Source organism: Tyto alba, unplaced genomic scaffold (genome assembly GCF_018691265.1).
Source record: "Tyto alba isolate M040663 unplaced genomic scaffold, T.alba_DEE_v4.0 Super-Scaffold_19, whole genome shotgun sequence".
Lineage (NCBI taxonomy): Eukaryota > Metazoa > Chordata > Aves > Strigiformes > Tytonidae > Tyto > Tyto alba.
The window spans coordinates 3,779,378-3,792,513 of record NW_024881281.1 but is presented as its reverse complement, the minus strand read 5'-3'; the positions used below and the strand labels follow the sequence as shown (position 1 = coordinate 3,792,513).

The window sequence follows — 13,136 nt, the reverse complement described above, 5'->3', positions numbered from 1 at the left end:
GTCAATTGTTCTTTGAATATCCCTTTTTTTTTTGCCTTGCTATCTAAAAGCTGAACTGCTGGAGAACATTTAATATTTGAGTCCACTCTAACTATACAGTGGATGTTTACTTTGGGTTTATTCTCTTTTTTTAATGTTAACTCCCAACCTGTTCTCACTGTTAATCAAAAAGTGCATCAAACGTTGAGGGACTGCTATTGTTCTTAGGAGAGATGCTTTGGTTTTGCTTGGGTTGGTTTTTTTTAATTCTGTCTCTACAGCAGGATAGTTGCTGTTTCATTTTCCCAGTTCAGAGGGAAATCGTTTACCCTAAGGAGAAGTTATTAAGAACAAGGCAAATTACTTAAATATTCTTCCTACAGATCCTTGATGATATACTGTATGCAGTTCCTATATATGAAATTCTACAGATTGTTCTCTTCTAGATTAACTTGGCTTTGTAGCTGTCTTCAAGAAACAAACTTGAGCTGCCTTAGTAGAAATGAAGGTAATCTCTATTCTGTTTTTCATCTTTCACAGTTTACTGGAACTAAATATACTCAACAGCTGAATAACATGGATGTGAATAGTAATTAAATGCTAATTTAAGCCTAGCTAATCCAAGTGACCTATTTTTTTTTTAATAGGAAGTAGGTAGGCCCTGAGTGTAACGATCTAAATCATTGGCTTTCATGACAGCTTTGAAGGGAAAGGGAGGGAGGAGGAATTCCACTTAAAGGGCCTGACAGATGCTAGTTCTGATGCATCTGTCTTACCAAGGGCTGGTACCTTCACCTCGGTTCTTGGGCTCTGAAAAAGTGGCTACTGATCGCCATTTGTCATCCTCTTCTCTGTTCTGTCTCCTGCAGAGTCAGACGTGTGCTGGGTGTCTGTGTGTCTGTGTGTGTGGAAAGCAGGGCAGCTACCCTGGCCTGAGTGGGCTTGATAAGGAAGAGTTGCATCTTAATAGCAGGATGCTGACAAGTGGATCAGAAAGGATCTCATTCATGGATGTAAGTTATTCACTTTTTTTCCTCTCTGTAACCAGGATGAGAATGACTTGTTTCATTTATGAAGTGTAAATCTAAACTGGTTGATCGAAGTATCTTTTTAGTTCTTTGTTTTTTAATAAAATGTGTTTGATAATATTACTGGGTTTGGGTAATTTTCACTGGATCTTAAAAAAAAAAAAAAATCATCAACAGACAAATTGTTCCTTGTCCTATCTCTGACCAACATCCACCTTTATTCTAGTATGGTGTTGTTACTACTATATAGTAGACAAAGACCAAAGGGTTAGCAATAGGGTTGACTTAAAGCACTGGCACCATGTTTTGTTCTGCTCCATAAAACAGTCTTGGTGAGATTTACAGGCCAGATGACACCGTCAAGGTCTTGTGTTGATTTGTTTTCATAACCACAAATATAATACTTTTAAATTAATTTCATATTTTTTAGTAGTAACACTGGCCTTGCATACAGTCCTTGATGCCTTAATTTCTCAATGTACAGTATCTGCCTTGGATACAGAACTACCTGTTGAGGTATGTAGTTTAGAAATACTTTTGTTCTGTAGCAAAAATATTTAGTTCAGGTTACTTTATTTCAAATGTCCCTGCATACTTTGAATGTATGTTTGTAACTGCCTTCCTAGCCCATACTAGGTCAGCCACTCCAAGCTCTTGGTCCTGACAGAGCACTTCAGCTTTACGCTGTCCTAGAATCGTAGATTCTATGATTTGGTTCTCGGATGGAATGGCAAGCTTCCTTCTCCCTGTTCCCTGCTGCATAAGCAATGGGGCTGCTATTTACTCGTCTTGGGGATAAGGCAGAGAAAGCATACTTGTTTCTCAGATCTTTTCCCTTAGTCAGCAGGGTAGTAGCTCTGCTTTCAGAACAACTGTTTGTATCAGGCAGCTGGCGCCTCTCAGAATCTGTACCTTCCCCATTAGTATTCCAGGAATGGACTAGGTGATTTAGACCTACTGTTCTAAAAATACTTTTGGAAGTCTGTCACAGTGTACTGGAATTCTGATGAAGGGCTGCCTATTACTGGTAGGCAATGGATTTAATCAAGTATTAGGAAGCGCATTTCCTTGCTCCAAGTCTAATGAATTATAGTTTATGTTTTCTTAGAGAGGATTTGTGAATTAAAAAGTGATTAAGCAATTGGTATTAGCATTTCAGGAAAAGCTAATCCAGGATAAGTTACATTTTTTACTTTGCCCAGTATTTTAGAAAGGGGTGGTTATTACATCTGCACTTATAAACCGTGTATTGGGCTTAGTAATGCATTTTACTCACACAAGCACCTTTTTTTAAAGGTGCTATTTGTTGACTAAATGAAATATAGCACTCAAATTATTCATACAGTACTCTCACAATACCTGTACAAACTAAAAAAAAAAAAAAAAAAAAAAAAAATTAAACCACCCGTTAGCTGAACTGTACGTTCATGATTAAGCTTGGGAAAGTCTAAATATGATTGTGTAACCCAGTGAGCTGCCAAACTCTCTGTGGAGCCATCAGACATTCAAAAACCAACCTTAAGTTCCCCCTACTTTTTTTTATTCCTTGACTTATTCAGTTCTTGTCCATCTCAAGGGAGATTCTGCTGCAGCAGCAGTCTGGAGTGTCGGCACTGATAAAATTCAAAAGACACAGTTCTGATCTTGTATGAAGTTCAACTGCAAGCTAGGGCACAACTAGATCTCTCTGAGGAAACCAAGAGCAGTTTGTTGTGACAATACTGGAGGTAGAGGCACAAGCCCGTTACGGCAGAGCCTCTGGCTGTGGCCAAGCTCTAGTTCTTCCCTGCCGCCCTCAGGACTGCTCTAACCCCATTCAGCTGCACATTCTCCAAACTAAGTATCTCACCTGCTGGGAAAGGCTTCCATGAGAACCAGACTCTTCTACTCCCATAAGATTTCAATTACAGACTTAAAAGCTTTTGCCTGTTTTCTTTAATCTGGAGTCTTTTCCCCAGTCACTCTGATACCACAGTGGAACGATCAGAGGGCGCATTTACTCTGAACTGCAGTCAACTTCGAACAAAAATACAATTAGCAAATATGCAGCATGCTATAGCAAAACCCAGGTTGAACATAAAATGATACCTCCTGGCTTGAATCTTCCATCTCACTGGATTTTTATTCAGAATACTAAATTCTACTAGTACTAGTCTTTTAGCTGGCCCTTTAAGGGCACTCTCCCACCATACTCTTCTCAGCCCTATAAATCTGGCGGTGTCAGCTGCAACTTCACAGTACTCTGTCCCTCTGCCTGGCCATCTAAGTTGCTACATCATTCACCAAGTAAGTGTTTAACTTTTAAATTCTGTTTTGTCCTGAATTTAGAAGTTTCCTAAAGGTATTCAGTTAAGACAAGCTCAAGTTCATTGTAACTCAACTTAACTTTGCTGTAACAGTAACTTGCGTGGTTTTTTTTCAGTCTTATCTGAATAGCAAGTTGAAAAAAGACAAGCAGGAAAAAAAAAAAAAGTGAGATTATGCATAAATTAGCTCTCTAATTAGCATAAAGACTAGTCACGAATAAGTTGTAGCATCTGGAGGTGTTTTGTTTTTCAGAGACATTAGTTTAACAGGAAAAGTATACCTAGCAGTAAACTGGTATGTGCTTAGAGGTAAGTTAATACTGAAACAGTAATGAATCTTGATTCTTTATTCAACATGCACCAAACAAGTAGATTTAAATGCATTTATTCTCTCTGATTTTTATGCATACTACAAATTGCAAATATAGTATAAAATAGATTCTCCCCTGTAAGAAAATCTGGTTCCTGTTATGACAAAAATATAGTATTAAAGATCTGTTTTAAAAATACCAACTTTATAAAATGGTAAGTAAAAAACTAACGTCAGTGATTGGTTTATGTATTAAGCCAAAGATCCACTAGAAGTCTACAAGAACCTAAAGGGGAAACGTCTTATTCTTGTGCCTTATCTTCAGATACAGTGAGAAATAGTTGCTGTTACAAGTGTGTGAATAAGAAGCTAATTTCTTTCATCTATTGGGCAAGCACTAAAAGATCTTTAATGCCAAGTGTGACAAGTAGCTCTAATTCTCACTGTAGTCCAGAGTATAAAATTTGCCCATAATCTTAATAAAATTGATAGACTGACCTTTTGGTTTGAGTCATGTTAGAAGGATAAATACAATTTAGTACAGTCTGGAACTCTACTTAAACTTTTAAATAAAATGGTGAATTAAAAAGCTCCTGGAAGTAGTAATGTAGCATTTTTCAAGGACTTGATTGTTTCCTACAAGAATCACAAGAGATGCAATGCTGCTTTTCCGCATTCATTCTGAAAACTTACTTTTCTATACTTAAGAAGGTCAAGTTAACATTTTCTGCACTGTTTTATATACTGGACCATTTCATTAAAGCATGATATCTAGAATTTGGAAACTCATTCCTTGTGCCACCTACAATTTAATCTGCAGTAAACTGAAAAACCTTAGCTTGAACAAACTGTAAAACAAGTTGTTTGACATGCTTTAGAAAATCTGTAGATGCATAGATGTAGCTCCATCCTTCCACTTGTTAACATGGTCTGAAATAACAGTCCTGCAGAGTGGACACGTTTTTTCTCTATTAAACCATAAAGAGATGCATTCTTCACAAAATGTGTGCTGTAATGAAAAGAATGAGAACTTAGAGCTTCTAAGCTCTTCCATTTATAAGACTGTATATTATTTGCATAGCTTGATTTCTAAAAATAAGCAGAAGACATACACTCACTAATCTAACTTCACGTTGTTTTGTTTACCCGTTGTTTAAAATATTCTTAAATTTTCAAAAAACAATTCTGATTATGTGCATTACCTGACAGATAAGCAGAATAGGCTTCTGAAATTCAGCTTGGCAGATTGAACAAATATCATCCGATTCAGAACACTGTCTCTTGCTAGCTGTCACCCCATAGTGCTGTAAACCAAGATATTTTCAGCAGATATTAGTTTCTAGGGGAAGGGGAAAGCCAAAACAAAACACAAACATACCAGGACAGAAGGGAATGGGGAGTAAGGGCTGCTGTGTCAGGAAAACTATTCAATGCCTAACCCAACAAAACGTTGCTAAGTTTTTAATAGTTGTCTTGGAGCCTAAAGCTTACATGTTCCTCCTTAGCATGCTGTCTAGTTAGTATCTTTCCCTGATTATAGTTACTGGAAAAATCTGTAGCAATTTTATTTTAGCAGTGACCTCTGAGCAAAACACTGTGGCAAATTCCAATTTGATCAAGATAGCACTTAGAAAATGAGAAGTGCTTTATTATTCTTTTAGTTCGATAACACTGTGCTCCAAAATATTCTATACATTTTACTGCATGAATAACAGACTCTAAACAATACCTGTTACTACAGAGGAAGATGATGTAGAAACTTAGAATTCTAGCAGAAGTTACTTGCATGTCAATTATTTTGGCAAGCTTCAATTCTCATTGTATTTCAGCATAAAGCTCTGCCTGCACCCAACCAATACTGATTTCAGTTAAAAAGTAGGAAACAGGACAAAAAGGGTATGTTATTTCATATACATTTATCTAAAGAGACATGCAGAATAGATTTTTGTGGTTTTTTTGGTTGTTGTTCAGATGACAATGTAATCACATTGTCAAGGAATTCAGACTGTGAAACGGGAGAACAAGTATACAGGGTTTACTTTAAAAATGCAGTTGTCTCTTGCTAGAACAACACAAAGCAGTATAGGAATAAGGCATTAAAAAAAGAAGTATTTTTATGTAAATTGGGTTTATTAGTTTGTCATAAGAGAATTCAGTACTCACTGGTCGCGTGCAAAATATCCGTAAGACCTGCCTGAAGTTTCTCAGTTGTCCAAAAAAGTTCAAAAGCTGAAATGGGAAGGCAAACCTGAGTTATGCTTAGCATTTTTCTCTGTGAATTAAAAAGCTTCCAAGATTTTGTGCAGATACCGACACTAGAAGTCTGCCTGCTAGTTTGATGTTGGCAGGAACATAAGCAAAGCTATAGTTCAGACTGACCCTATTTTAGCTGCTTATTGTGTAACCGAATTAAGAATTTAGCCTGAAGGTTTTTTTCCCAGTAGGTGTCTGTTAAAAGAAAAATAGCGTTGAGTTTCTGAAATTAAGCACTCAAGTGCAAATATATCAGCAGTATTATCATATATGCAATTGTCTTTAGACTTGTAATTAAGATACCACAGCATTATAAAGTATTTTTCATGTTCAAAGCCAAACCTGTATTGAGTCTGGTTACATTTGGGGCAGATTAGCTCTTTGGTGAAGCAGACAGCTGGTATGAACACTTACATTTCACTTCTTTAGCATCACACAGGATACTTCTAGCAGAGAGAAAATCTAGTTTCTTGGAAAATGCTGATTCTTTCAGCCATGAATTTTACCTTTGTTTTTGCAAGCTCTTTTTTGTTACCAATATCTGATAGCAATCTGATCTGTGTCCGACTTGAGGGGACCTGTAGTAAATATTCTTTGATACGGAACTCTGATCCGTTCCTGAACAGGTGCAGGAAAGAGAAGATTGAGTGTCCTGAGCCAGTTTTCCTATCAGTTTTGGAAAGCTGTATCAGTTAAACTGAATCATCATCTTGTAAGTCAGTTCAAACACCAGAGACCTTTCAGAAGTGTGTCAGCTTATGTGTCTCTAGCCCTCCAGTGATAATTACTGCAAAATAGTTTGAGAGGAATATAAAGCTTACATACTTTGAGGATGAGGTAGAGAAGGCCCAGCAATATCCCAAGGGTCCATCCTAGTACACTGTCCAGCTCCCCATAGCCAATAAGATAACGGAACCAAACTGGTATGGGGACAAACATACGGTAATACTGGCAGAGTTCTTCTAACAGCATGTACCAGTAGCCCTAAGCAAGACATGCAAAGGAATCGCTCAAGATTTAAAACACAAAGGATTTTTTAAATATAGAGAAAAGATGCACTGTTAGTCTTTTGAGTAACTTCCTCTCATAATAACTTGAAATAAATATGAAGCCTGAAAAAGAATGAAGACCAGATGATGAGTCTCATCACAACTGTCCAAATAATAGTAACGATTGATTGCTGTACTACAGAAAATCAAATTAATAGGCTAAAACAGGATGGCTTTGTCAGATGCCTACCTACTTAACAATGCTATCAGACTTAATTTCATAATCATTAGAAAAGAAAATAAAAGTTACATGAAAAAGAAAAACAAGACTAATTTGGTCATGTAGATCAGCTTGTTGTTAGCAGAGTCATCCTGCATTCAGGATTAAAAAATGAGAGTAAGGCCAATTCTTTTATTAACAGACATAAATTACAAACTGTTTTCCTGTAAACATTATTTCATGCCTGTGTAAGAGGCCTTGTCTTGTGATAATTAACTCCTATATAGGATGGAGTGATAAGAAAATTGAGGGGCCAGGAAAGAAGCACAGGGTAGCTGGACTGAACAGGTAAACGGAGTTCAATTACACCCTAAAAAACTACTAAATGATGACTGCAAAGCGCAAGTAGCCTGCTGAGAGCACTGTGTGTGTGTGTCTGTAACAGATACTTAGCTTGGCTCTTCCTTTACTCCCTTAAGTTTGTCTTTAAAACTCTATTTATTAAACAGGGATGAAGCACTCCTATAAAGTACACTGGATAATGCCACAATTCACCACTATTGACCAGATTCCTTCTTTAATTTAGCCACAGTTTAGGTCATGGTGTAATGGAATTTTCAATAAGTATTTTTTGGATGTTACATCACTAGCTGTAGAAAAAAAACAGCTTGAGATTATAAACTAGAGATCTTGATTATAAACTAGTATTTAGAGAAATCAGTTGGATGTGATAAACTTGTTCTGGTACATTTTAAGAGATAAAACCTACCAAAACATCTTATTAAAATGCTACCACATCTAAACTGTACTTGTTAATTTTTTTTTTCTGAACCAGTATTTGTATTTGCTATTTTGACATGAAATTTAATTGGTTTTGTCTGTCTTACCTTGGGAAGCAAATAAAAATAAATACCCTGCCAACCAGTGTAGGCTTCTGTGAAAATTATTAAACTTCACTGGTTTGAGGAATTAAGCTATGAATCAAATTTGTTAATCTGGCACAAATATTGCTTAAGTATATTAACAAAAATAAAATTTTGAGTAATTTTTTGAAGACCCAGAAAAAACAGCTGTTTGCATTTTCAGATCTTAAATTTTTTCCATGTCAGTTACTGTTGAGCATGTAAAAAATTTACTGTGCTTCAGCTGCTCCACGCTAACCACCTGTGTACACATTCTTACATTGCAGCAAATAAAAGGTTTCTTCATCCCCCCCCAGTTAGAGACAGAAATAAATCCATTTATCTGATGACATAATACAAGCAATTGTTTCAAATCAGACTGTAAACCTTCCTTAGCACCAAGCAGAGAAGAACACGTAATCCACAGGGTTTTCTTGCCCACTGGGGGATTATATACAGACCTTTAATTAAAAAGATTTTCTCTGGGTAGAATTTAACAGTTAGCTACTTTTACTGTAAAAGAAACTTCCTAAGGAAGCAAAAATATAGTTTGTTTCCTTACCTTGGATTTAAAGGACATCATGAATGAAGGCACCAAGAGAATAAAGCACTTGAAGCCCATGAAGAGGAATTTCAGAATAAAGTCTGTGACTCCCACAATCCAAAGTACCTCCCAGAAGTTCATAAAATCCACAGTAGGGTTTAAGAAGATTAAGCTACAAAAAGAAGTATCAGAAGTTACTGGAGCACCCTATTTAAAGGAAAGCATAACCAGAGATTATCACAGCAGGTTTAATTAAAAAAGGAAACCTGCTTTACATGGAGGGAAAATATTTGCTAGGAAAATGAACTCTTTATTGTAAATTGATCACTCATGATCTCAGGCAACCTTTTCATTTGTTAACCTTCTTTTCTGTATCATCATCACAACCCCCATCCTCTAGAGACAGGCCTGCCATTCTCATTTTAGCAATACAGTCTTTGACTGATTTACAACCAAGACTGTAGCTACAGAATGGTAAGGGAAAAAAAAATAAATTGGAGACAAACTCCACAGAGCTCCAGAATGCCATATTCAGTATTCCAAAGGCAAAGGGGCAGGGTCAAAGCTAGGAATCAAACCCAGGTACATTCCCCACGGTACAGGAGTGCCACTGAGTCTGGGGTCTGATCTTGCAAATTCCAACATACTGTCTTTAAGGACAGCACCTGCTCAGTTTGGCAGAAGAGGAGCAGAGATTAAGTTGAAAGAGAAACCAATGCCACGGAGAAAAACAGCAGCAGCCTAAATAAAACGTTCCCAGTTAATATTTAATTTTGTGTAATTTATGATGTGCGATGTTCCTCTACTTACCTGTAATACAGTGACTGAGAATGAAAGGTGTAATACAAGAGGAGAGATGATCCAGTTAGGTATACTAGTAACCAAGCACACTGCACCTTGGAGCACCGTTCCTGTAGGATAATTGTAAAGACATATTACAGTCCTTATCTCGGTATCAGTGTCTTAAATGTATCTCCAAAGCACTAAGTCTGTTGTACCTGAACAGAGTTACCGCTAGAGGATTTTATCTTAGTGGTTTTCGGCCAGTAAAATAGAACTCAGTGGAAAGGTAAAGCAGTAATTTTAGTGTTTCAACAAACCAATTTCTACATGTATCAAGGTTTTTTCTAAAAACACAACCAAAACCCACCCCACTCCAAAGAAACAACAAATTATCCTTTGGGATTGAACAGAGACACCTGAAAGTTTAACCTGTCAACCACTATTTCATTCCACAAACATAGTTAAGAAGTTCTATAAATTCCAAAAAGCTTTTATCAGTTGAAGTGACTTCAGTATTCAAAGGGGAAAAAAATACCCTCTTTGAATTCTGCAAACCTTACTTATCAGAGAAGCTCTACACTGTACAGATGCAGCAAGACTTTGCTTCCATCTTGAAACCCTGACACCTAATATTATTAAACAGTATTTCCATTCACATTTCTTTCAGAAATTGATGGATAAAGATCTTGGTAACTTACAGAATTTGTTGCATATGGTGATACTTACTCTTAGAAAAACCTGATTTACTATGCTTTTGTTTGCATACATGTAAGTTGTTAGCAGCCCAATTCCAAGAGAAATGCCTAGCAGGAAAAAAGGTTCAGTTATACACAAGAAAATAAAAAACTTTACTGAACTGGGTTAAAAAACATGTCTTTGTAATTACAATTAATAGCTCAGACTATCAAGCCAAAATAATTAAGCACGTTGTACATATGCCAGCAAAGGAAACAGAAGCCACTGAAATGTAGTTTAGTATATCTCTCCTTCTGATGAATAAAGCAAATAAAAATAAAGCTAAAAATAAATTGAATTATATTTCAGGCATGGTTATTAGTCTATCTCTTGGGGGGGGGAGGGTCTGTTCCCTCAGACCTTATTTTGTTATACTCTACCAATTATATGCTGCATGATCAATTTGACACACAGAATCAAGATATACGGCAGACTTTTGTGCAGCCACTGGAGGAGGTATCGGAGCTCTGAGAGGGAGCCGCCGCTGTGTTCCTCCGAGTCTGGAGCGGAATCGTTGAGCCCCCCTGCTTCGCTGTGGGCATGGCCATGTGAGCGACTTTGGGAACCTGGCCTTGAGTGCCGGGAACTCGCGTTTTCTCGGGCTTCTCCCCCAGCAGAGTTTAGCTGGATGCGAACATCTCCGCTCTGATGGCACGAGCTCTCTCCTGACAACCTCGCTGCGTGGGCGCTCTGAGAAGATGAAGAGTTATCACCACTCCCTTGGATGTTGTGGAGATGACTGCAATTTGGTTGCATGGTGGGTTTTTTTTCTGGTCCAGATTCTTGCTATTTTGTCTCCTAGAGTGGGGTATAAAAAGTCACAGTTGAAGGAAGAGGTAACTAGTTCAGGGGGAAGGAAAAAAAAAAAAAAAAAACAACAACAAAAAAAAAAACAACAACAACCAAACACAAAAATACAATAGATTGTTCTGAGTGATTGCCTGAATGAAGTAAAGATTCTGAGAGATACTGTCTTTGTTCTTAAAGCTGGCATGCTGGGTTTGCACCCTGTCTCCATGGGGCAACTTTCCATATGCCATATTAAATGTTTTCCTTTCATTCACGTGCAGATTTTCTAGCCTGCAAGGAATCTGGCTGCCTTAGTAAAATCTAAAGTTGCTTCAGTGCAAAAGCTGCTGAATAGACCAGCAGTAGCTTGTACAGGAGAGATGTTAGCAGTGCTGCATAATTTCATAAAAATAGTAACAGTAGTAGGCCAAAGAAGGAGCAAACAATGATGGGAAGGAAGCAAAGAATACATTTATACGCATCCATAAAATTGTAAGCATTTGTTCAGAGACAAGTCTAGTCAAAAGCCAGGGCATGCTCAGAATTGAGAGCCATTATGAGATTAATGAGATTATCCTGTCTGCGTAAGTGAGCAGAACCAGGTTAGTCCATTTTGTAAGAAGCATTTTAAAAAGCCTGGACCATATGGTCTACATGAAAAAAAGAAGTGCAGCCAACAAGCAGTAATCTAACAGCGAGACCACCCAAATGAGGTTTTCTTTCTTTCCACTGCTATCTTTCGATCATCTTCATGGGTAGTTTTTCAATCCTGTGTCAGTCTTTACATTGGTCATAGTGTTAAATCTACTTCTCTGGGCTGGTGTGACATAAGAGTAATGATTTTTGAAAATGCTTTGAAGCCAGATTTGGCACAATACTTGTCACTGTTGAATAATATTATTGAAACACTTTAGATTTTATTATAATCCTTTTTCAACAATTCAGACTCTTCCAGCGTCCTCTTTGAAATTATCTTTTCCAAGCCTTAGCATATATACACAGCTAGTTTCACTGGGGATACAAAAAGGTTAACACAAAATTGGTTTTGCACTGCAAGTTTTATATTTGCACAAACCTAGACTTCTAATCTAATCTCCAAGTTAAAAGCTAAAGAAGACTGAATTGCATGAATTTAAACAGTATCAGAATAGGGGAATTTACTGCCATTTAGAAATGCTGCTGGTGCTACTACTATATTTTTGTTGGCCAAAGATTACATCATACTTAAGCCAAAATCCATGTTCTGTAATTTTATGCACATGAATAAAGCAAATAAATTGGAGATCTTATTAACTTGTATGAGCAGTATTACTTGGTGTGTCTGCACGATCGAGGCATGAATGCTCTTTTTAAAAGGGGGGGGGGGAGGAATAAAAACCCCCCACCCTCATCAGCACTCTTCAGTTAGTGGTTTAGGGCCTGCTTCTGCAAAAACTGACAGTTCAGTGTTTAAAAAAATGTGAGCGCTCCCATTGTTCGATGCAGCCTCCCTTGGCACTCTGCCTAACAAACTTTCAAGGAAGTTATTCACCGGGATTTGAAAGCGTTAAGAAACCCGCACGCAGCTTCCAGAATTTCTTCCCCCCCCCCCCCCTCCCCTAATTAGCTCAAGTAAGGTCTTGGATAAAGGCTCTGCCCCCCCAACGCTCCCCATCTCTCCCCCGGCCGATGCCTCCCGCCGCACTTGGGGAGACGCTCCCAGGCCGCTGCTCGCTGGGCCGCGGCGGCCGCGCCGGGCCGGAACCGGCCGCCGGCCCCTGGGAAGCGGCGGGAGGTCAGGAGCCGCTGAGAGCAGCGCCGGGGGAGGCTCCACCGACGCCGGGAGGGATAAACCTTGGAGGCGCGTCCCCGCTTCCCCCCCCCCCCGCCCCGCCCCGGGCTCTGAGGGGCAGCGGCCGCCGGCAGCCCCCTGCCCGCCCGCCCCTGCCCGGGCCCGGCGGCGGTACCTCATCAGGCGGGCGGTGCCTCCCCCCCGGCGCCGCTGCCCAGGCCGCGGCCGCCCGGCGCCTCCATCGCCGCCACCGAGGCCGAGTGGGTGGGAGAGGGCGCGGCGGGGGGAGGAAGAGGTGGAGCCGTGAGGGAAGAGGAGGAAGGCCCCGAGCTGGGCGTTGCTCCGGCAACGAGCGGCCGCGGCTCGTCGAGGCCTTCGCCCCGTCAGGGAACGCGGGGCCGTGAGGGGGAGTCGCCTCCGCACTAGGGCCGGGCCCGCCGGACGGTGCGGGTGGGCCAGTGCGTCCTGTTGCTTTTTATTTATAAGCCTCAATTAAAATTAATCGGGGAAGGCAATAATAACGAAGG

General features: G+C 39.3%; 1 protein-coding gene across 3 annotated transcripts; it reads right to left on the bottom strand.

Annotated features, from left to right (window-relative positions):
• Positions 1-3,682: 3,682 nt before the first annotated feature.
• Positions 3,683-12,907, bottom strand: RNFT1 (ring finger protein, transmembrane 1). 3 transcript variants are annotated; one of them, XM_042791321.1, is made up of 9 exons: positions 12,785-12,907; positions 10,484-10,847; positions 10,041-10,117; positions 9,342-9,442; positions 8,550-8,703; positions 6,702-6,860; positions 5,787-5,852; positions 4,826-4,927; positions 3,683-4,632 (listed from the first exon to the last, which is right to left on the bottom strand). In XM_042791321.1, exons 2-9 carry the CDS (start codon positions 10,803-10,805, stop codon positions 4,498-4,500), a joined length of 1,116 nt encoding a protein of 371 aa, XP_042647255.1. In that variant the 5' UTR covers positions 10,806-10,847; positions 12,785-12,907; the 3' UTR covers positions 3,683-4,497. The 3 variants fall into 3 exon arrangements, with proteins under 3 accessions (XP_042647255.1, XP_042647254.1, XP_042647256.1); XM_042791320.1 differs by having other exon boundaries at positions 10,430-10,847; positions 12,785-12,906; XM_042791322.1 differs by lacking the exon at positions 6,702-6,860 and having other exon boundaries at positions 10,430-10,847.
• Between the last annotated feature and the right edge of the window lie 229 nt (positions 12,908-13,136).

Coding starts and splice junctions, on each gene's coding strand:
- RNFT1 (XM_042791320.1), bottom strand. CDS start 10,805: ATGCAACCAAATTGCAGTCATCTCCACAACATCCAAGGGAGTGGTGAT. Junction 10,118..10,429: donor GATCATGCAGCATATAATTG/GTAGAGTATAAC, acceptor TTTTCCTGCTAG/GCATTTCTCTTGGAATTGGG. Junction 4,633..4,825: donor CTATTCTGCTTATCTGTCAG/GTAATGCACATA, acceptor TTTTCATTACAG/CACACATTTTGTGAAGAATG.